Source organism: Dermacentor silvarum, chromosome 1 (genome assembly GCF_013339745.2).
Source record: "Dermacentor silvarum isolate Dsil-2018 chromosome 1, BIME_Dsil_1.4, whole genome shotgun sequence".
Classification (NCBI taxonomy): domain Eukaryota; kingdom Metazoa; phylum Arthropoda; class Arachnida; order Ixodida; family Ixodidae; genus Dermacentor; species Dermacentor silvarum.
In genome coordinates, this window is record NC_051154.1 from 326,806,669 (window position 1) to 326,829,891 (window position 23,223).

A 23,223-nucleotide genomic window follows, 5' to 3' on the forward strand; every position below is an offset into this window, starting at 1 on the left:
GTTCTGCAGACCGGCCTCGGAAAGGGTGGGGATGGGCACAGGGGTGCAGCACAGGCAAACTTGACAGGCAAAGACGAAGGCCGGCATACTTCTACAGAAAAAAAGGTGTGCCAACCAACGATTTCACATTTAAAATATTTTTGATCCAGCTACATGGCTTTTCTTACTAAGGTATATCTAAAATGATCAAGCGCACAGTGAAGTGGTGTACATTTTGCACATCAAAAATCTTTCAAAAGCCACGTGCAGGGTTCAGCGTTTTCGGTTTAGAGAGAAAAAAAGACCTAAAAAGATAAGCCAAATTTATTTCCATAAGTAGTCAAGCGAACATAAAGGAAATGTTCTGCTAGACGAAAATTCCTCGAATTAGAAAGAGCCGTTGCTAAGATTTTCGAGGGAAGCCAGGCGCAACTGACCAATGCTGAATACCAGGAACAACCACAAGACACCGATGCGGAAAGGCGGAAGAACAATTTGTCTACAACTGTGCGCATTGTAGGTGGGTTCCCTTATCCAGGCACGTGGCGTAATGAAAATTCTCAGTCTTGCAGCCTGGTGGCTACAGATTTCTGTTTAGCGAAGAGAATGGTCAGAATATTCCTTGCAACAAAGGGGGCCTTTGCTGCAGAAAGAGCTGAGGTTCCGCCTTCATGGGGGCAGCACAAGGTAAAGAGAAAGCTGGGTGACACGAAAAGCGTTGCAAGAAAAGAAGCAAGCAAAGCACCTGTATACATGAATGACGCTCAGATAAAACAGTAATAAAAGGCACCCTCGCACTGAAAGCTTGTTTTCACTGTCTTCTGACAAAGCTCGAGACTGCATGGCATGCCATTGTATCCCTACTCCCCAATATTCTATTTTTTTATTTTTTGTCTTGCATAGTCTTTGCATTTGGTTTATTTTCTGTGTTTTTCATTCACAATTTCATGTAACCTCCCTTAATAAAGTGCCTGCATGGGGCCTGTAAGGTATATTATGAGTAAATGAACTAAAATGAAATTAAATGTTTCGTCTGCCAACGTCTCTCTGCAAACCGCAAGAACTATATGCGCTTCTGGCATCAGGGCATGCGCTGAGCAGACGACAACGAAAGTGCAAGCAGGCGTGGGAGCATGGCTAAGCATGGCTTGCATGACCAAGCACAGCCATACGCGGCCAGAGCGACCCGAGCTTGGCTCACTCAGCCCCCCCACCTCTATACATTTTTCTCCAATGTGTGGTGCCATCTGGTGAATGCGCTGTGAACCAGCAAACAGTGTTTCACAATCTGTCCCTTCCAGACAAGCGGAGTTGGTGCTCCTGTATATCTTACTCTGTGGCTATAACAGAAAAAGAAGCGCTGGTGGTAGTGATGCCCTCAAAGAGAAAGAGGAAAAGCAAGGAGGTTAACCAGAAAGCAGTCCGGTTTGCTACCCTGAATAGAGAGGGAGAAACGAGGATGTAAAGAGAGGAAGAGAGACAAAGAGGAACATAAATCACACACGCAAATCATAAGCAGCACACATCACACTGTCTTGCGGGCCCGTCAATCACAGAAACAAACTAGCACACCTGCAGCCTTAAGTGCAGACATTCGTTTCACTATCCGAACATATTTTGTCTGACCCATTAAAAAAAAGAAACTGAAGATGTTGGAAACTAGGAGAAGCAAAGCTTTTGTGAAACAATCCTACCGTGGCCACATGTGTGCTGTCATGCATACGTGCTACACGACGTGACACACAACACCAAACAACTCAGAAGGCTACCTGGCACCTTGCCACAAGAAACATACTAAGTATGCATACAATACACCTCTCCCTGTTTGCAAACAGCGTGACGTCACTGTGGGGGCCTCTCCCCTCTGTCGCGCCTCCGAAGCGGGCGCTGGTTGGCAAGAAACGTTCGTGCGACCTCTTCTCCCGGTAGAAGAGCACTGCTTGTATATCAACTGCCGCGATCGAAGTCCGTAATATTCCGATTTTTGAAGTGGCAGCATTTCTGAACTGGGCTTAGAAAGTATAATCGTACCCGTTTTACCGGTGCAACAACGTAGCGTCGTTGCAGAATGCATGGTTCCCGTAAGTCAGCATGTGGCGATTTCGTAGAAGTGCACCTCTTCCGTAGATCAAACATCCACAAAAATGTACTACTCCACGAAAACGAACATTTTGTCACAGATTGTGCACATTTTCGCGGTGGCAAAGTGCTACTTCGCTAAATTACTAGTCTTCGAACACAAATTTGCATTGCATGGTCGTGAATGAACTGATTTGCGCCCCATTTACACTGTACCAAACGATATACAAGATAAAGTTTGCTGCTGTCAACTTTACATGTCTATGTGCATCATCACGACATAGAGTCAGTACCATGAAGGTGAATGCACCAATAACGAAAAAAAAAGGAAGTTTAATTTTACTTAAGACCTGTGAGATCTGCATTAAATCACAATAATTTCAGTAGCTTGCCTTTAGGGCATTCCCCGTGATTAAATGTGGACACGCAGCTTCGGCAGCGGTCAAAACATCGTAGAAATTCATTCGTAGTCATACCTCTTACTCAATTTTTTTTTTGCGCACAGCGAGAATGGCCCCGAAATACATGCGCTCACTAATCATCGCGTCTCATTCAATCACACCAGTTCAATAATTACGGTTCCTTAAGTTCTACCGGAGCCTGGTCACTACGACTGGTTTTCTTACACGCAACACGCGTCCACAGTCTCGCAAGCGAGATGTATTGCTTATCATGTAGTACACCGCACACGCACGCACGCACACACGCGCGCGCACACACACACACACACACGCGCGCACACGCGCGCACACACACACACACACGCACGCACGCACATACACACACACGCGCACATACACACACACGCGCACATACACACACACGCGCACATACACACACACGCACACACACACACACGCACACACACACACGCACACACACACACGCACACACACACACACGCACACACACACACGCACACACACGCACACACACACACACACACACACACACAATGTGGTCCGTTTCCCTGCGCAAAGATGAGCCAATATCGTCGCTGCTCTCGCCGCACACTTTACCACAACAAATGTGGCACACATCCATGCAAAAGCCGATATTCTTCATTGCATAGTCCATCGCAGACCCCCACCAAGTGGTTCATGTTCTCAAGTAAAAAAGGCTAGCGTCGCCACATTTTCATCACGTAGTTTACCACACGCCGATGTTCTCCGACACACATTAATGCTAATCTGGCTGGTAAGAGAATGGTGGAGGTTCATGTAAAATATAAAAAGAAATTAAAGAAATAAAAACACGCGTCCACGTGGCGCCCACCTGCACCAAATAAAGCGTGACTGCACCATGCAGAACGGCGGCTGTTTTTTGCCAACCAGAGTCACTGAACGTGCGCCGGTGAAGTCACGCTGCGACGTCGCTGGTGCGGTGCGACGTACCCCAGGAGAGGTCTATTGTGGGCTAATGGTTAGAGCACCGAGCTGTAATGCTGGAAGGCCAGTGTTCAATCCCACCATTGGACATGACATTTTTTCTTTTTCTGTGTGTGGGTTATGGCAAGACAGCAGAAGTACCCAAGGTCTGCAATGCACAGGAGGATTCACTTTAAAAAAAGAACTTCAGGCAGTGTACCCTATGCTCCATAGAGACAGTATGATGCTATGATCTTGCCACATGGCTGCTTCCAAGACTGAAATAATGGTCACATAAAATTTTAGTATATTTACTGCACCACAAGCTCACACTTTCTGAAGCATTGCTGCAAATATATGACCACAGGAATTACTTAGAAAAAAGATTTTATCATCAAAGGGTTAAAAAAAAAGGTCAAATTGACCAATGCTGAATTAACAAAAGCCTTATCAGAAACAATGAAGTAGAATAGAGGTTCATCTAGCACTTGAAAGTTCCTCTGATCACATTTAGCTCAAAGAACAAAAACAATAAAACCACGAGGCCTCCTATATTGCTTTCTGCAGCTTGAACGGTGCTTTATCTGATTAGACGTTGACTGCTCGTACGGACTATTAAGAACATGAAGACCATATGACAAATTATGCAGATCGAATGCACATGCCGGAACGATTTAAAACGCACAGACCAAGGCAATGTTGGAATCGATGCAAAGCTTGTTTGAGTCAGTGAGCTAGTAGGAGTCACGGATGACAGAAGCACAGCCTTTCAAAATGGCACTTGGCCTGTTCCAATCACCTGCCACTTCGAAACTATGAACACATCTGCTATTTTTTTTTTTTAGAGAACTTGCGATATAATTTACTATCAGCAGAACATGACATGTGCATTCTGCATACGGTAGCATTCTAGTTGGCTGGAAGCGAAAACTACTGCGGCATACCGGCATTTGGAAAGGGTGTTGCCGTTACGACTGCAGCATCAGCCACACGCACTTCGAGAGCCGCGAAGTTACGTTTTCTACGTAGCTTCCGCTGAAAAAGTAAGCAGTTCGAAAGGTAGAACGCCATCATGAACCATTATCAACAACAACGTAAACGAAGCATCAACGAACTGTAACCACCGACTCTTTGCAACTTGGCATGACAGCGACTCGTCGTGACACATTCACGACGTTCACATTAACTCAGGTGAATATTAATGGCAATGCTGGGTGGCCATTGCTCCAGATCTACCAAACAGCAGCATAGATAGCCTAGTACACATGATGCCACATGGAGAACTGCGCAAACATGAGTGCCACCGTTGTAGCATTCAGGATTGCACGTGGTGCCACCAAGATGCCGCACAGAAAATTGCAGCCCTCGAGATGAGAACCCACAGCCTTCATACACTGTATTGCCTTGCCCTGAAGCATACTAGAGACATGCCTTGAAAGCATGGTTACCCTAGCACAGTTCAACGTGAGCGACTTTCCACGCGGCCGCTAGCTCTTCTCAGCGGTCGTATTTTCGTTACGGTTGGGCAGCAGCGTGGGACACGCTGCCGTGTGCCCAGTTTGGTCGTGCATCCATGCTTCAGAACTTTGTGTGCGCCCTTCTTTCACCGTGAACGGGCTTGAAATGTTCTTTGTAACAGAACAGCACTTTTGAAGATGTTCCTCATAACTAGACGCAGTTTCATTACGCAGGGTCATAAAATCGGTAATGTCATTATAACAGTCGACGACCGATAATTCGGACTTCACGGGGAACGTGAAAATAAGTCCGAACTATCGAATGTCCGAAAAAACGAATATGCCTAAAAATATTATATTTACGTTTTAATGCCCCTCTGCACGAAAGAAGTGGTCGATTCGTTGCGGCACACACTTCCGCTTACGTGACACTAAGTACGCCTATATTTCTGCCAGTTTTCCTGTTGTCGCTGTACGCTGACTGCAAAGGCACGAGTCGGATCCGCACGGCACATCATCATCCGAGTCGCTGTTTGACGGTGGGAGAACTTGCTCAATTATTTCATCATCGTTCAGTTCGGCACACAACACTGCGCTGTCGACATATGCAAAGTCTTCAAATGTAACGGTGGCAGGAATCGCAACACCGCAGCCTAGCAGGTCATCAATGATGTCCGCATTTGAGCTCATTGTGGTAGGCGGCATTTCAGGCTCTTCAGTTGCGGAGTCATTCGGACTGCAACTCAAGACTCATTCAGAGTCGGACTACGAGGTGCCATTTGACGCGGCCTGTCGATAACATCAAGAGAAAGACTTCTTGGCGACAACAGAGCACTGTTTGGAACGGCAACTAAACAGACAAAATGGCGAGAGCAGGCCATGTGCTGGGATGCCGAAATGGGATGTGATGATCGCGATGTTGATGCAACCTCACAATTCCAACAGAGCCTCCAAGATGGGCATTTTTAATTTAATCTGAGGCATAGTGCTATGACCGAGACAAGGCCTAGGGCATTACCAATTTATGTGTGGTCTCTGAGGCCATACTTATTGCCTCGTAGCTCTGAGGCCATATTTCATGTCTCATTGAGGTTGCCAGAAAAGATAACGGCGGCAGAATCCGCGTGCGCTACGGTCACGGACAGAGTTCGGATAATCGAATATAGAGCTGGCGGCTGTTCGGAATATCGGTCGTCTTTACACATTAAGTCTACGGGGCCATTGGCGGGGCCTCGACGACACTGTCCGAATTACCGAGCATGTCCAGATTATTGGTGTCCAATTTATCCGTCGGCGACTGTATATCCATAAATGTATCCGGTGAGAAAACAACGACGAATGCCAAACCCCCGAGAAGACACAATGAAAGCTTCGCTTTAAAACAAAGAAGTCTCGGCATTGTTTGCAAGTAGCCGCAACTCACTTTTCCTTGGCCGATCCCGTTTTCTGTCTTCCATTGCTCTTAGGCCCTGTCCACAACCTCATGCGTGGGTATTTCCGAGAGCATTTAGTGCTGCAACAGACATGTTTGCTCGGTGTGTCAGGGCAGGGTCGCCTAAAAGATAATTGTAAAAAGAGTTGAATTTCTAAGCAGAAATGAAATTATGCAGTTAGAGAAAATAAAAAAGGTTAGCATTAGCAGGACTTATTTCCCTTGTTATTTTGACCAAGATGACAGGTAGACCATGTTTGAGGGCCTCCCTGTGGCACTTTTCAAACATGGTAGCTAAAACCACCTATCTGCTAGACAATGATGTCACGAACACCTGAACAAAATATAGTAACCTGCATTTTTATTCGGCCTAAAAAAATGCACATACTGCTGCTTCATAAGCCCTCAAGTTTCCCTACAGCATAGCACTTTTGGTCTATGTTATTCAATATAACACTTGGCATCAGTGCCTGCCTGGTTAGCTTAGAAAAAAATTGGGGCCTATAATGTGCATGTATATCTAAGTACACAAGCATTTTCACATTTTGGCCCTATCGAAATGCAGCCGCGACCAAACCAGTCACCTCGAGCTCAGCAGCACAACATCATAGCTAAGGTTCCGTGTTTTAGGTATATTTACCTATTAACACAAAAAATTAAACCCCGAGGCGGTTTCCTCTAAATTGGTGAAAACTGAAAAACCCTGAATTTCCTTTAAATTCTGTGCCCCATTCTCTTCTATCTTTACCAGCATGACGGTTTCCAAGTATTAAGGCCACGCATAAATTTTTGAAACAATAAAAAAAGAGGACATGGGAGTACCCAGGACAAGCACCCCCCCCCCCCCCCCCCCCCCACAGAGCCCTCTACTCGTTCCACTTGAGCAGAGCGACCGGAGAAGAGGAGGCAAGTTCCTCCTCGCCCTTCAATGTTTTCCAAGCCCCAATAAACATAAATTTCTGTCCGGCATTGGTGTTAACTAACAGAGGTAATTAAAGGGACATACAACCGCTCAGAACATGAATTGAGATAACCCCGCGGATGGAAAGATCGTCTATCGTATTGGATAGAACGGGCCCTATTTTTCTTATTGAACATGGATTTGTACTTTTAATTCTTCACTAAAAGTCGTGAAAAATGACCTTTGGCGCCCCATGCGGCAAAAACATGAACCTATTTAAGAGGTCTACCACGTGACCTACCAGTGTACGCTGTTCCTGGTCTTTTTATTAATATTGAAATGCAGTAACATTCTTTCTACTCTAAGTTTTTTTCTAACTTACAATGTGCAGATAAGCCTTCGTTTGTAGCGAGTAGAAAAGTGGCGCTGCCTTCGCCTTCGTTTCTGAGGACTTGGCTTGGCTCATCTATCGAGTGAATGACGACGACAGGAGCCAGCCAGCCACGACGTAGGCGTGTACTTGCGGAAAGAACGTGGTGCAGCTGTAAGAAAGGTCTGTACAGCAACGCAAACTTATTGTACCAGTCTATTTACTTTTAAAAGTGGCTGGAAAGGTGACAATATAGGTGGTTAACCACAGTTGCACTTTCTCCAGTGAAAGCAGGACGATGGGCGGCTTTCACAATTTGCAAGGCGGGCTATCGGCATCGCTATCACTTCTCAGCGTTGCTGGAGGAGGGACTCATTTTTTTTTTTTTTGAGTCTGCTCAGATCGAAAAATTCTGCTTACAAAATATTTACACACTTTTGGAAATAACCGCTGCAGGTGTAATCACTACCGAGGGTGAGCTTTTCATTGCGCTATAAAAAAGTGGATCCATAAATATCGGTTGTCAGTCCCTTTAAGGCACTCAGACCCACAACCTTCGGTGGTCGCAATGCTTTCGCATTCATCCACGTATGAATAACCAAGTGCCCCTTGAATTTTTTTTATACAACTACTCCACCATTTTGCAAGATATATCCAACAATTTTGCATTTTTAACATAAACTAATGGTATCTTCGACTGGTCGCATCCATCCCCCGAAGCACAGTCATGTAGATCCGCCGTTCCCCGGACTCAGATGTAGAGGACAAGCGCGCAAGCCGAACGTGTGACTCGCTCTCGGAGGGGGAAATGGCAGATGCGAAACCACGTGACTACTGCTAACGTCTGATGTTTCGCCTATCCAAAGCTAAACCAGCGGATGCGCCGGTGGGACGACCGTTCGTTGAGCCGCCAGCATGCTGTGGCCTAGGTTGCCTAGGCTACGGTGGACGGTCGCCAAGAACGGCGACACTGTGCTGTGACGACGTTGCTGGAAACGCTCTCATCTTGACGACTGCTCTGACGACAGGGCGCAGAGCGCCTCAGAGCGCTCGACGTGGGAGGAGAGCGATCGAAAAGAACCAGCCGAACGCAAGGCGCGCACCCTCTTTCAACCAGCCGAAGACAACGCCGCTCGCGAGAGCGATCTAGAGCGCTCCGAGGCGACCAGTCGAAGATACCATAACAAAGTGCAAGCCAGTAACGCAGCTTGCCACAGTCAAAAATGCACGAAAAGCTTGCCAGCCAATAGAAGCACTCCCTGTGTGGAAATGGCAGCAGAAAGGAATCAAGACTAGTTTTTTTGTCTTTTCACTTGCTCTTCTTGCTTCTATTTTTGCACAGTGAAATATGGCGCAGCAGCTATCTGAAGATCTGATCTTTCATCTTAACAGTGGTTCAAAGATGGCATCACTGCCTCAGTGAAAAGCCAGGCTACGGTGGCTAGTAGCTGTGCAACCCAAGGTGCGATGGTACCTCTCGAAGCCGGATCTTTTACGCAATTTTTGTTATGAGCACACTAGAAAAGTGAAATTTTCTCAACTTCTACTTCACATTTATTTTTTATTTTTCCCTACATGTCAGAGTAATCCCTGGGGATAGCAGGTACAAAAAAAAAAAAAAGGAATCAGAAACGTTTGACCGAATCGGCTGTTCTAATAAAGAGAACCTCCTCAAAGCAGTAGGCAGTCAACCGGAGCTGTAGGCCGCCACCATGGGAGGGTAGCCTGGCATGATTTCTCCAGATGTCATGTGTAATTATTGCCTCTGGCATACTGCTGAAACATATCCATGAGCACACACCTTGAAGGACCTGGTGACAGCTTTCTTTTCGGAATTTTTCTTGCTGGCTGCCCACTTGGGTTATCCCCACTTTGTCGCAGTCCATATGTAACAGCGACAGGCAGCTTTTCGACGAGGACTATTGGCCTCCTGCATATATAAAAAACGCCACGTGAATAAAAGCCTGTTTCCGGGAAACTGCACAGAGTATCCAGCAATAGTTTGTAAATAGCTAACACAGATCTAAAATATCGCAACAACCCAATGTTATGCTAATTAAAACACACGCTTACTGTTAGATGTAGACTATCTAGCCACCCCCAGCCAAAGGTCAATCCAGACTTTCATGAATCCCCCATTAATTTTTTTGTTTTTTTGTTATGATCACTTATACAACAAAGGTCAACTGGAATTTTCAGGCAAACAAAGGGAGGTTCAAAAGATTACACCAAAACTCATCTCAAGGATGACTGTTGACAGCGATGCAAATAGCAATTGAGCAATGTAGCGACAGACCATATTTCTGAAGTACCATTTATATGACATGTGTAGTCATAATTCTGAGACTTTGGTTGCTTCGGCTATATGCTACATACTCCGATATCATCCCCCTTTGCTACGGCAATCACTTGCTAACGTCGCCCATAAGCATGGAGGCACGACGACTGTATTGCTCCGACCCAGTGACGATGGAATGACGAAGAAAGAATGACATTGATCCAATTACAAAGGCGTATAATGATGATGGCATGATGACAATGAGATGTCTATTCTTAAATTATGATGATGGTATAACGACGACTATGACAACGATGGCGTGATGACGATGGTATAATGACAACCGGATGAAAAAGCAGGAATCGCGATGATGGCATGACCAAGAGGGCATGACGACAACAGTATGACAATGGCTGCATGGTATCATCTGTTTCACAATTGAATGATGACAGCATGATTATGATAGATTAACGTCATTCGATCTACAAAGGTTGTATGACAATGAGGCGTGATGACATTGGGATGATGACACTGAAGTGATGATGATGGTGGCATGACGACAACGGTATGATGAGGTCCGGATGTCACAGTTACAATGATGACGACAGAACAACCACGACAGTATCCTGATGACGGTATGAACACCAATCCATGACGACTATGCAGCGACATATGACAACGGCATGAGGACAATGGGATGAAGAGGAGTGTATGATGACAATGGCATGATGAGAGTTGGATGACAAAGCTTGAGTGACGATGATGGCATGACTAAGACTGCATTGTGACAATGGTCTGACAATGAAGGTGTGATAGAGGTCTGGAGACAATGAAGGTCTGACAACGGAATGACAAGGGCGGCATAATCATTATATTGCCACGTGTCTAGCGCGGCGATGAAGACATAAGACACATATGCACTTATGAAAAACAGCAAGAAGAAGAAGAAGCAGTGACTAGCGCGCGGTATTTTAAAACCGTCCGTTCTTGTTACTGCCTCTGCCGACAAGTGCGGTTCGTTTGTCCCTCGAGCTTTCGCCGTCGTGACACTGGTGGAGGTGCTGGGTACCTGATGCTCGGGACGCCTGCTCGGACCCGTACACGCAGTCCCGAGAATCAACCTCTCGACATTACTCCAGTGCACCGATTCAGCCGCCGCCTGTTAGGCCTGAGCCCAGAATTCACCAGCATTCCAGCTCCAACCAGCATGGACACTCCTACATCGGCGAATGTTCCTCCTTCACAGATGGCGACAAGCCCTTCCCAGGTGACTCTTCAGCATCCTCTCGTTCCGGATATCTTTCGTGTCGATGCATTTGAAGACGTTGAGGACTGGCTTGATCAGTATGAGAGGGTTGCCAAAGTCAACGAATGGAGCGCAGAACAAAAACTTAGGCGCGCCTATTTCGCACTAGAAGACAGTGCGCGCACGTGGTTTCAGAACCAGGAAGCGTGCTTCCAAACGTGGAACGACTTTCGACGCCAACTCCTGGATACATTCTCCTGTTCCGACTGGCGGGATTACGCGCAACAGCTAATCGAAGCGCGCTTCCAGAAACCCAATGAAAGCGTCGCTACGTATGCTGAGGATATGTCCCGTCTATTCCGCCGAGCTGACCCCGATATGCCCGAGACTAAGAAAGTGCGCCATCTGATGCGCGGAATTAAGGAACAGTTGTTTGCAGGCCTGGTACGAAACCCACCAACCACGGTAGAATTCATCAAGGAGGCCACACTAATCAGAGCGAGCACTTCAACAACGATGCTGCCACATTGACCGCCTGTCCAATACCACACCCATGAGCGCCACCGCTCAGAATGCCACCACTAGCAAAAGCTCTCTGCGAGAGCCGATTCGAAGCATACTGCGTGAGGAACTACAAACCCTGGTTGCTCCATCTACCGAGCAAGCAGTTGCTTCTGTTGCCAAAGTCGTCTGCCAGGAGCTGCGGCAAGCCTTTTCATCGCCCGCGCAGTGCCCCGTATCACGCCCGTTGAGCTATGCTGATGCCGTTCGTCGTCCTCCCCCTCCACCGCCGACCACGCCGTTCCATCCGCTACCTGTTACCACTCCATCGTGGCAGCGGGAGCCTCGGAGACGTCCACCAGCTCGCCGAACTGACTTGTGGCGCACTGCCGACCGTCGGCCACTCTGCTTCTACTGTGGGGAACCGGGCCCCATTGCTAGTTACTGCCCTCATCGAGACGTCGCGTTTGGAGGCTTTCCACGTTCAGCTTCCCCGCGCTTTGAATACCGCCGTGCCCTGGACGAGGGTTACTCGCCGACCACCCAAGCCGCTTCGCCACGTCGTCGCTGGCAGTCTCCGTCACCTCAACGTACCGCTTTCCCCAACCGTCCAAGTTTCGCTGACGTCGTCAGAGGCCGTTACCCCAGTCCTCACCGAGGAACTAACGGCCGCGACCTCCGGGGGGAAGGTTGCCAAATGTCGAGACGCCGAAAAGACCCCCCAACTGCCGCAACAAGACGACATGCCGACGACGAGTAATGCCGACGAATGTGTTCGCGCTGACCTCAGCCTTTTTGTGGACGGACATCCCGTAACAGCCCTTGTGGACACCGGTGCTGATTTCTCGATTATGCGTCAAGAGCTAGTTGACCGCCATAAAAAGGTGAAAACATCATGGACAGGGCCACACAAGAAGTGCCGGGGGTCAGATAATGACGCCAACGGGTAAATGTACCGCCAGACTCCGCGTCGGTGATTCCAGCTTTGTTGCCTCGTTCGTTATTCTCCCCGAGTGCTGCAAAGAACTCATCTTGGGGATGAATTTTCTGCGGGATTATGGAGCTATTATAAACATCCCGGAGCGTTTGGTCAGATTTTCAGCGAACCCAGATGTAGACAGCAACTATGATAGACAGCACGGGCGTTTGCAACTAGCCGAGGACGTGACGATGCCGCCGCGAACCTGCTGCCTTGTGTCTGTTGCTACCGAGAGGCCTTACCACGGTGATGTGATAGCGGAACAAATCAACGTATTATTGCTCACACACGGCATTTCGATTGCATGGGGCATTCTGGCTTTAAATCATGGGCATGCAGCAGTGCTCCTTACAAACTTTAGCAACGAACGCAGCCACGTCCCGAAAGGCACTACAGTTGCATTCTATGATGACATAGTACAAGTAAAGGACTGCTTCGCTGTGCACGACCAAGGAACGAGTGACAAGACCATTCCGGCCCCAACAACATTGTCCGTCGCGTTTGCTCGGCCCTGTTGCCCAATGAGAGGCAGCGCCTACTGGAACTCGTACAGCTGTTTGAGGATTGCTTTTCGTGTACGTCCAAGGTCAAGCAAACACCACTGACCAAACATCGGATAATTACGGACGATGCCACTAGACCGATTCGACAGAACCCCTACCGTGTGGCCCCGAAGGAACGCGAAAAAATACAAAAACACGTGAAGAAAATGCTCGAGGATGATGTGATACAGCCTTCGAAAAGTCCTTGGGCGTCCCCTGTGGAGTTGGTCAAGATAGAAGACGGCAGCTTACGTTTCTGTATTGACTACCGCAAGTTAAATCAGGTAACAAAGAAAGACGTCTATCCATTACCACGCATCGACGATTCACACGACAGGTTGCACCACGCACGCTATTTTTCCTCCATGGACCTAAGCAGCGGGTATCGGCAAATAGAAGTCGATGAGCGAGATCGGGAGAAAACTGCCTTCGTGACGCCCGACGGTCTCTACGAATTTAAGGTGCTACCTTTCGGTTTGTGTACAGCACCAGCCACTTTTCAGCGTCTAATGGACACCGTACTTTCAGGTCTAAAGTGGCAAACGTGCTTGGTATACCTCGACGATGTGATCGTTTTTTCAGCTACATTTGAGGAGCATCTAACCCGGCTACAGGCTGTTCTCCAAACCGTACGCTCTGCAGGCCTCACGTTAAAGCCTGAAAAATGTCATTTTGGCTTTAACGAACTCCAATTCCTGGGCCACGTTGTTAGTAGCGAAGGTGTCCGGCCTGACCCAGACAAAATAGACGCGGTTACAGAATTCCCCACACCATCTAACAGGAAGGCAGTGAGACGCTTCTTGTGCCAGTGCGCTTATTATCGCTGGTTTATTGCGGACTTTTAACGTATTGCCTCACCGTTGACGCGACTAACACGAGAAGATGTTCCCTTTGTTTGGGGCGAACGCGAGCAAATGGCATTTAACGAATTATGTCAGCGTCTACGAATTCCCCCAGCTCTGGCACACTTTGATCAGGACGCCCCGACAGCACTTCATACTGACGCGAGTAATGTAGGTCTGCGTGCCGTGCTGGTGCAATGGCAAGACAGCTCCGAGAAAGTGATCGCCTACGCCAGCAGAACTCTTTCGCGCTCAGAAGAAAACTATTCAACTACGGAGAAAGAATGCCTCGCCGTTGTGTGGGCCGTTAATAAATTTCGCCCTTATTTATACGGTTGCTCATTCACCATCGTCAGTGACCACCATTCTCTGTGTTGGCTGACTAATTTAAAAGACCCCTGCGGTCGATTGGCGCGCTGGATCCTCAGTCTTCAGGAGTTCAACATGTCCGTCATATACAGGTCAAGGAAAAAGCACACCGACGCCGACTGCCTCTCTCGGTCACCTATACAGCCTTCTGTCACCGAGGATCTGGACACAGACGGTGCAGTCTTGGGAGTCGTCGATACATTTACCATTTCCAAGCAGCAGCGCGACGACCCAGAACTGCTTCCGCTTATTGATTTCTTGGAAGGCCGGGGCAAAGACGTGCCTCGCCTGTTTGGACGCAGTCTGGCGTCATTTTGTTTGAAGGACAATGTTCTCTATAAGAAGAACTTTTCTCCGACGGGCAGCACCTACTTACTGGTCGTGCCTGCTTCGCTTCGCAATGAAGTTCTCACAGCGTGTCATGAGGCCACCTCAGGTCATCTGGGCTCCACACGAACATTGTCCCGACTGCGGCGGAAGTATTATTGGCCGAAGCTGCCAGCCGATGTTAAACATCATATGCGCACTTGTCCTGACTGCCAAAGATGCAAAGCACCACCCGACAAGCCAGCTGGTCTCCTACATCCTGTAGAGGTACCGGGAACGCCCTTTGCCAAAATTGGCATGGATTTTCTTGGACCATTTCCAACTTCAACTACAGGGAACAGGTGGATTATTGTCGCCGCTGACTACCTCACCCGTTATGCGGAGAAAAAAGCTACCCAGCACGGAACAGCAGCTGAAGCAGATAATGACAACAGTATGATTACAAAGAAATGACAAAGAAAGATTGACATCGATGAAATGATAGCATGACGACAACGGGATAACGCTACTGAAGTCATTACAATGATAAAGCAAGAGTGCGACGATGACAACATGACGACGACTATGTGATGGCATGATGATGATGGAATGACGAGAGTGATGACAAATGTGGAATGACGACGATGCAACGATCACGACAGCATCACGACTCCGAACACATGCCTAGTGGCCCAAGAGATTAGATAACTTGGACCCTGAGTCGGAGAAGAAGGCGTGATGGCAACAGCATGACAAGAGTCAGATCAGGAAGTTGGAATGACAACAATAACCGCGATGGCATTACTATGGTGGTGTGAGAACGAATGCATGACTATATGACGGCGATGCAACGACCCCAACGGCATCACTACCATGAGTCCATACCTACTGGCCTACGCTACAAGACAGCTTGGGCCACTGGGATGAGGGAGAAAGCGTGATGACGACATGACAAGAGCGATATCACGAAGCTGGAATGATAACAATAGAACAATCATGATTGCATCCTGACCAGGTAGACCACTTGGGCAATTGGGTCGGCGTAAGAGGCTAAATCATGGGTACTCAAAGTGGCAGAACCCCTCGGCGAGGTTCTGCGAGCCACTGATAAATTTTCCCTGGTTCCGTGCTCACCAAGTCACTAAGATCAGTCACAAGATGATGAGAACAGCACTAAAGCAGCTTCCGCACTGCTTTTGTGCAAAATAGAAACGGGATTCACTGATTCATTCAGTAAATAAAAGCGTCTTGATGTAGTAAGCATTTGTTTGTTTTCTTGATACCCTCGATGATTCAACATAAGGTCAATTCAGAGATTTTTTTAAGTCCCGTGAAATCTGAATTAATGACGTTTTACTGCACTCAAAGTAGAGCCGGCACTGATTCTAAGGCCTCTTGTAATGAAATCTTTATAAGTGTCCCCGCGCGATACTCACTGAAAACTCATTCTTTCTCAGCATGCCTGGGTAGCGATGCTGTCTTGTCTTGGCTCATGACCATTGCAACCAGTTTGCACCACGTGGGTTGCATGTTACCATCAAAATAGCTTGTCCACTACCACTGTTGGCCCCAAACGTGTTGTGCACTAAGCTTAGCCTCACTACTAGGGGGAGGGGGGTTCCTTGGCACTTCATGGAGTAGCAAGGTTACCTGCGACCAACATGCTCAAGAACCTCTGGGCTAGATAGAGAGGAGATAATCTCAAAACAATTGAAGTAGGCAATAAATGCTATTCGCATTAAAACAAGCTACTATTTTGCCAAGTGAGAGGAATAATCCAAAAGTTCCAGGATACAGGCTACCCAGCCTCCTTATACACCCGAGTGCTACATTGTACCACCGCTAGACAGCGCCTCTTGCCAGTAATGAGCTATTCGGGAAACTTTTGCAGCTCAGGATAATAGCAATCATTCAAATTGCACACTTTTGTAATGTTATGTTGATGCTATTTTGCATTGGCCCTAGTGCATGGCTTGAACAAACAAACAATATATGTAGGAAAGTCAGTAGTGGAGGCACACCAGTACTAAAATGAGCAGTGGTAGATGAAGCCATGAGCCAGAGCCAAAATTAGGAATGCGTGTAGCTGAAGTGCCACGGTCATGAACATTGAAGCCAGCTCACCTTGGAGTATGCCCTAAAGAAGAGCACAAGGTTCTTAAAAGACATATCCAACCCATACGCACTCCGCAGCTGCTAACTGCAGACTCCTAGATCTGCCATCATCCAGTGTTCGGATTAATGTGGAATAGAAGAAAGAGGTGAAGTATTGCCTGACACCAACAGGACCAAGCCCCAGCTACCAATACTAGAGGTGCCCACAGGCACTTTCGGTTACTACATTCCACAAGACTTGGCAGATGCCGTTACAATGGCGGCACACCTGGCAATGTGACACAGCAATGAAGCACTTGCGCTATCAAAGTTAGCCGAGATTTCGAGGGTAGCTCGACACCTTCGTGTTGCTCGTTGGTCACGAAAAAAAAAAAATAGAAAGGTTGCCAAAAGCCTACTCTTTCGATAATGGGCAAGAGACACTGAAGACAGATCTGCGGGAGTAAGGCAAAGAACTTGAAGGCATAGTGCATACTGTATCTTACGCGCAGGCAGAGAGTGCTGCCTGTGTAAGGCTGTTATAGTTAGGCGGTCTGCTTTTAACATTTCTGCTCCTTTGTAGATCAGGATAGCAGCTCATCTAAAGCAATAATCCCTGCCCCTTAGCTTACCCTTTCTTTTAAAAAGTGTATGTCATCCATAGGCAGGAATGGCATCCATAATAAAGCATTAACTCTAAGTGTACAGTAGTGAACAATGTTATTTTCCATTTGGGTCTTGTGAGAACTGCTCAGAATGTTGGTGCTGTGTTATACCAGACCGCTAGCCTAGGACAAGTCTCTTGAACACATACTACCATCTTCAGTTATTCACACCGCATAGCCCACCCACCATGCACACAATTTGCATACCTGAAAACTAAGAGGTGTTAGTCGCAGGTTACCCTTAACTCCACAAAGATTTGTAAACATACACTATTAAATGCTTCGGTTCTTACTGGAAAATTTGTATCAATATGTTAGGAACAGACTACCTTCTCGCACCGAGTATGTAGTAGCTTTCCTGGTGTATTTGCGTTTTTGCGATTGCTCTACCCATAGGTTGACAAACTCTCTCATGAGTTGACTCATTCAGATTCGGACTGACATGCGAGCCCGAGTAAGCTCAAGCAGGTCCTAGGGGTGCGAGTTTGAGCAAGCACAGCAGAGTAGAATTTTGGTGAGTCAAAGTCCAACTATGCCCTAAGATAAATATGCAATTTGTTAGTGAGCCTCAGCGAGTTCCATTTATTTTGCAAACCTATTCCACACCTAGAAACACCTAACATTACCCAATTTATTCAATGTGCTTGCCAAAATGTACAGCATATCCCTACGAAGGTTGAACTGGATATGCTTAGCAGTTCGAAAACAGCAAAGGTTTCATTACGACAGCAAACACCAAGACCATCAATTGGCACAAAATTGATATTTTCTTGCAGTGGCTGCAAAGCACTTGCAACACTGAAATTCTTCTGCCTCGTTCCACCAAAGACGCACAATATTCACACCAAATTTCAACTTCATATACCTTATATAGTTTTGAAATAACACAATGTTAAGAACTACATATGCTACAAAGATCTTGGTACATATGCTACAAGTATTTCGGCAAATTCACAAGACGTGCCCAATTAACCCACACACTTCTACTTTTCCACACAAATCGCACTTGACATCCCCAAACGAACATTCCTTCTATATTTTATTCTGGAAGATTTTTTATAAATTTTTGCCCACACCTGCAGCGGACATTACCCACCAGATCTGCCACCTGCTTTGCTGCAAAATGCATAGAGGGCTGTACTAAATAAACAAAAGCGATTGCTCATATGCAAGTCGGCCGTGTTAGAACACTGCACAGGTAGAGTTTCTCACCCAGGCCCGTTTTTACGCTGGGCTGCCAGGCCCGAGCTCGACCAAAAATTTTATGGCGAGACCCCCCCCGGGCCCGGCCCCGGAAATAATCTATGTTACCCGCCCAGCCTGGCCCGCCACCCCTTTTACCTCAGGCCCAAGCCCGGCTCAAAACAAGCCCGAACCCGACCTGAAGAAGACATGTTTTTCAGAGTCGAGACGCGCGAGGATAACTCGCTGCACGTGACATGCACACCACCAGAAAGTCCGAGCCTGGCCTGGGTCAAAAAGCACATGCCGTGCTCTAAGCCGTGTACCCTTCAAGAAATTTTACCGATGCCCAAGGCCAACATTTCCTCCACAGCTGCCCCAGTGCACACCCATTTTCGCCAAAGCTTTGGTCAGATTAGCAGCACATAGTACCACACAGTCTACTACGCAGACTGGCACCAAGTGGAAAGCGCAGTCAAAGTAAAAAGCAACATATAGAATAACTGCTCTTGGGTCGTTATCGAGACTTTCTTTCTCTCTCTCATCTTTCTTTGCGCCGCTTCCAGTATGTGCAATTCCAAGCCATTGTTCGTTGTCAAAATCACCGTGTTTGTGCCTCCGCATGTAAAAAGCATTAGCTTTTTTTGCCACTCTAATGGGCAAGCATGCCTTGACCATTTCTTTTTTATTTTTTAGTTTATGTTTTCTGTGCGTACAGCGAACAGCCTCCCAAGCAATGCAGCTACGTAATGATAATGACACATACCACAGATACCTCTGTATCTGTGGTATCTGTCTTATGGTGTTTTTCACTGGTCGATCTAGAGCGGCCGCTGAAATCCTGGAGCGAGTGCACGCATTTCACCAATACTAATCTGTCAGCGGAGAGCGAAAATGCTCCGTGATGGATTGTACCGGAAGTCTGCGCGCACACGTCACAAAAATCACAATTCTGCTCTGTGCGTTTCAATGGCCACCAAAATCGCTGTCCCCCAGCGAACGGAAGTGACGTATGCTTCTCCTCCTATTTCCACCCAAATCCGCACCTCGGCAGCGGAGCAAGTGAGAGCGATCCGGTGCAGAGTCAGTTGATCCGAAACAACCAGTAGAAAGCGTAAACCCGCTCCAGCTCGACCAGTGAAAAACACCATTAAGCAAAGCGGTCACACCCCAACCCAAGGCGTGTCGACGTCTGCATTTGGACTTCATCGTCCCTCGCACATGTACTAAATGTGTATGTGTTGCATTCGCACGTCGGGCACCTATTTAGAGCACTGTCTCCACTGTCTTTTCTCGCTTCACGAAGCCTTTCAGGAATAGGTCGGCAAACTAGTTCACGAGTCGACTCACTCAACCTGACCAATGCACGAGTTTGAGTAAGCCTGGCAGAGTAAAACTTTGGTGAATCTGAGTCTGAGGGAGCCCTAAGCAAGAAATACAGTTTCTGAGTGGGTTCCATTTATTCCACCAACCTATGGCTCCACCTAATGTGCTACATATTGTAAGCAGGAAAGTCTGGCTACTAAATTTACATTATCCACTCATTGAACTGAACAAGAACATTAAACAACAGGTCGAGAGCAGTACACCGATGGAAAAGCAGCCTCTCAATGTGCATAGCTAAGCACTGTGAAACACTGATGACTTGCATAATATGGTTGCTACCTTTCAGACCTCGCAAGTGAATGCTACTGAAGTTTTCATGGCACAAAAACGGGCCATATATGTTTTGTAGAAATGAGGCATTAAGTGCCTCATTTCTTATAATAAATAATATAACTATAATAAATAAGATGCTTATAACAAATTTTTTGATGCTTAAAAATCTGGTGTTTAGTTGTTGCCTGAGGGGTAACACAATGTGACCCAGAAGTACTGCTTGTGCAAGTTGGTGCAAAAAAACGTTAAATAGTGTAAGAAACCAAAAACAGTAGGAGTACTTGCACCCAGGACCAGTGCTGGCCTTACATGTATGTGTGCCTATTCCCTTTGCCTTTTGACTCTGTTTGAAACTTTCAAGATGCAGCAAATAGTGCTGTTTTAAAGCGCACCTATAAGTTTAAATTTAAAGTAGGGTAAATGTGGCTAAGGAAGAAAGTAGGCCTAGTCGGAGGCGTTGCCTTAGGGCCCATTCCCAATTGCGACTGGCAACCAGAAATCTACTAAGACAAATGAGTAGAGACAAATGATGTTCATTCACACTGACAAATGCGACCGACGAGTCGCTAAACCAATGTCTCTCGATATGCCGTTCATGTCTGCTTGAAATGTAATCGCCACAGAAAATAAGCGTCAGCGTATACGGACGTCCTGTTCCATTGCATCTGATTGGTTCAGCTGTTTTGCGACTGCGCGACTTAAAAATGAGCAGTGCGCGACTAGCCCGAAACGGTCGCCTTTCGAGAAAAGCGATCATTTGGGACTACTTGCAACTGGTCGCTTTGCGACTAACTTCGTCGCACGACCTCACCTAGTCGCAAGTGTGAATGGGCCCTTAGCCGATACATTCTACCTAGCACACAAAACTAATGGAGAAAACTGAGATGAACACCATAGAGCACCTTATGTTGTCCATATTTTTTTTTTCGTTTGTTTCTGTGCTAGGTAGAACATTTCACTATGTGAGCCTCAAGTTCAGAAATATTAAAGTCCACAACTTGCTGAAGTGCTGTGACCATTAGGCTACCACTGCAAATCAGAAATGTGGCCAGTAAAAAGGCATATCTAGATACTGAACCTATTTAAATAGGTACTAACATGTGACAGCAGTCTTGGCATAATGTGTGTCACCTACCGAATGACTTGCTCGCATAAAATAAGCACAGTAATGAATTTGAAAAGCTAAAGCGAGAAAGGTATGGAGCCCAGTTCTGATCACGAACGCGTCATATTGATTGTTCACCACAGGTATTAAAGCACAGTATATTCAAGTTCCTTACAGACTGTTAGGTGTACAAGAAACTGCTGTAATGAAGTGCAAAGGCTACAATTCTTTTAAAAAAAAATGAAGACTAATAATTCTGTTGCGCACACCGTCACTGTTTGCAGAGTGCTCTGAATAAACAGGCAAGAAATACCTTTTGAACAGTTACTCAGGCTGTTCTGTTCGTGCATTAATGTAATGCATGAAGGCTGACAGCGCGACGTGTAAAACCTCTCTTGCATACACCACATATGACTGAATACTTCACTTCAGTCTACATGGAAGTTAAATGTTACAACAGTACCTTTTGGCGATGGGAATCTGCTGGAGCCCATGCTCGAACGCACCGCTGTGAATCGGCGTCGATTCGCTCCAAGAGAACATAAGGCGTTTTGTCCATGCTGCAAACCAAAGGCAAGTAGAAAGAAATTGGTGTTACAATGTATTTTTTTAACGTGTGACTTATTGTGTGAAAACTAAGACAGCAGGAGCGCCTATCTGTTGCGAAAAACGAAGGGACAGAGTGAATGTACTGAGCAGCGATGGCAACAACTGCAGCTGGTATCCAGCGAGACGGTTCGCTATTACAAAACATTCGGCACTGCAATCTTCACCGAACTGGACCTGACAAAAGCAGGAGCACGCAGCAAACTTTATCAATTCCTTGACCATAGAACGGAAACTCCACGGTTCGAGGTCACGACAAAACTGCTTTACACCAATGTTAGAAAACTAAGAACAAGAGCAACAGAAAAATGGAGGCCACCTCGACGCCAGCGAAACCCTAGTTAGCGCTGCCCCGAATACAAAAGTCGGCTCAAATTCTGTTGAACAGGCTTTTCAACTCAAATGCAATGAACATGTCAACAAATCTAAACTAAGACAGGAAGCTTACGTAAAGTGAGATGCTGGCGACACTTGTCCCAATTACAGCTGCTCGGATGCCACGGCCACACACAATGATGTTGATGGTTTGACGCTGCGTCTGCTGTGTGTCTGCCTCTCGCCGACTGGCTGGGCCGGTGGAGCTTGTCCCTAGATTTTCTGCGCACGGCACAACGAAAGACGTGATTTGTGACTGGAAAGGAGCGAGTCGAAGGCGCGCGTTTCAAAGAAGGCATTGTTCAAATATTGGCGCTAGCCCGTACACAGATGCCAATGCGCGTCCTGTTGTAATTAACAATACGCTCACTTGGCGTCACGTAAATTGACTCCGACACTTATGTTCACACACCAAAGTAGACCGCGCTACTACTACTTGCGTTTCACCACCTCTTCGAGCTTCTGATCTCTCCTACTTAGGGTTGGAATTTATCATTTCTTTAATTCAATTAGTAAGTAGAAGTAATTTCCCCTATGTTGTACTTGGTCTCATTGTTGGCTTCTTACTATAATATTAATAAAAATCGGGCCCCTCTGTTCCCTTCTTCTCCTTCATTACTTAACATAAATACCCCAGAAAGTGTATGGGAAAACGGCTCCGCGGTAGCTCAATGGTGAGAGCATCGCACGTGCAATGCAAAGACGTGGGTTCGTTCCCCACCTGCGGAGAGTTGTTTTTCATCCGTTTTCATTCCATTTATTTATCATTTCTTTCATTCAATTAGTAAGTACAAGTGATTTCCCCTATGTTGTCCTTGGTCTCATTGTTTGTTGGCTTCATATGATATTGCACGTATACGTAACCGTACCTTCACCTGTGACAGTAAGA

The 23,223-nt window shown here is 46.7% G+C and overlaps 2 protein-coding genes, 1 long non-coding RNA gene and 1 other non-coding gene across 8 annotated transcripts in view; 2 read left to right on the forward strand and 2 right to left on the reverse strand.

The window, feature by feature from the left end:
• LOC119437340 (uncharacterized) overlaps positions 1-23,223 on the reverse strand; it is a 583,955-nt gene that overhangs the window by 383,287 nt on the left and 177,445 nt on the right. For 2 of the 4 annotated variants that reach the window (XR_007464963.1, XR_007464962.1), the window contains exon 1: positions 6,306-6,438. The exons of 1 other annotated variant lie outside the window; for it this stretch is intronic. Coding sequence is in view for 1 of the 3 variants with exons in the window: in XM_049660450.1 (XP_049516407.1) it covers positions 6,306-6,437; positions 9,387-9,515 (261 nt within the window). In the remaining 2 variants the exon portion in view is untranslated. Of the gene's footprint in view, positions 1-6,305; positions 6,439-9,386; positions 9,516-23,223 lie in introns of those variants that run through there. One more of the 4 variants, XM_049660450.1, reaches the window with a different exon arrangement.
• The window catches only part of LOC119437342 (uncharacterized), a 528,585-nt gene that overhangs the window by 174,782 nt on the left and 330,580 nt on the right, over positions 1-23,223 (forward strand). The window lies entirely within an intron of this gene.
• The window catches only part of LOC125942287 (uncharacterized), an 83,154-nt gene continuing 81,789 nt past the window's right edge, over positions 21,859-23,223 (reverse strand). The window contains exons 2-3 of the long non-coding RNA XR_007464966.1: positions 22,408-22,556; positions 21,859-21,913 (exon numbers count right to left, since the gene is read on the reverse strand). This is a non-coding gene — a long non-coding RNA (uncharacterized LOC125942287). The remainder of the gene's footprint in view (positions 21,914-22,407; positions 22,557-23,223) is intronic.
• Positions 22,992-23,063, forward strand: Trnaa-ugc (transfer RNA alanine (anticodon UGC)). Its single transcript has one exon. It is a non-coding gene; the product is annotated as a tRNA-Ala (tRNA).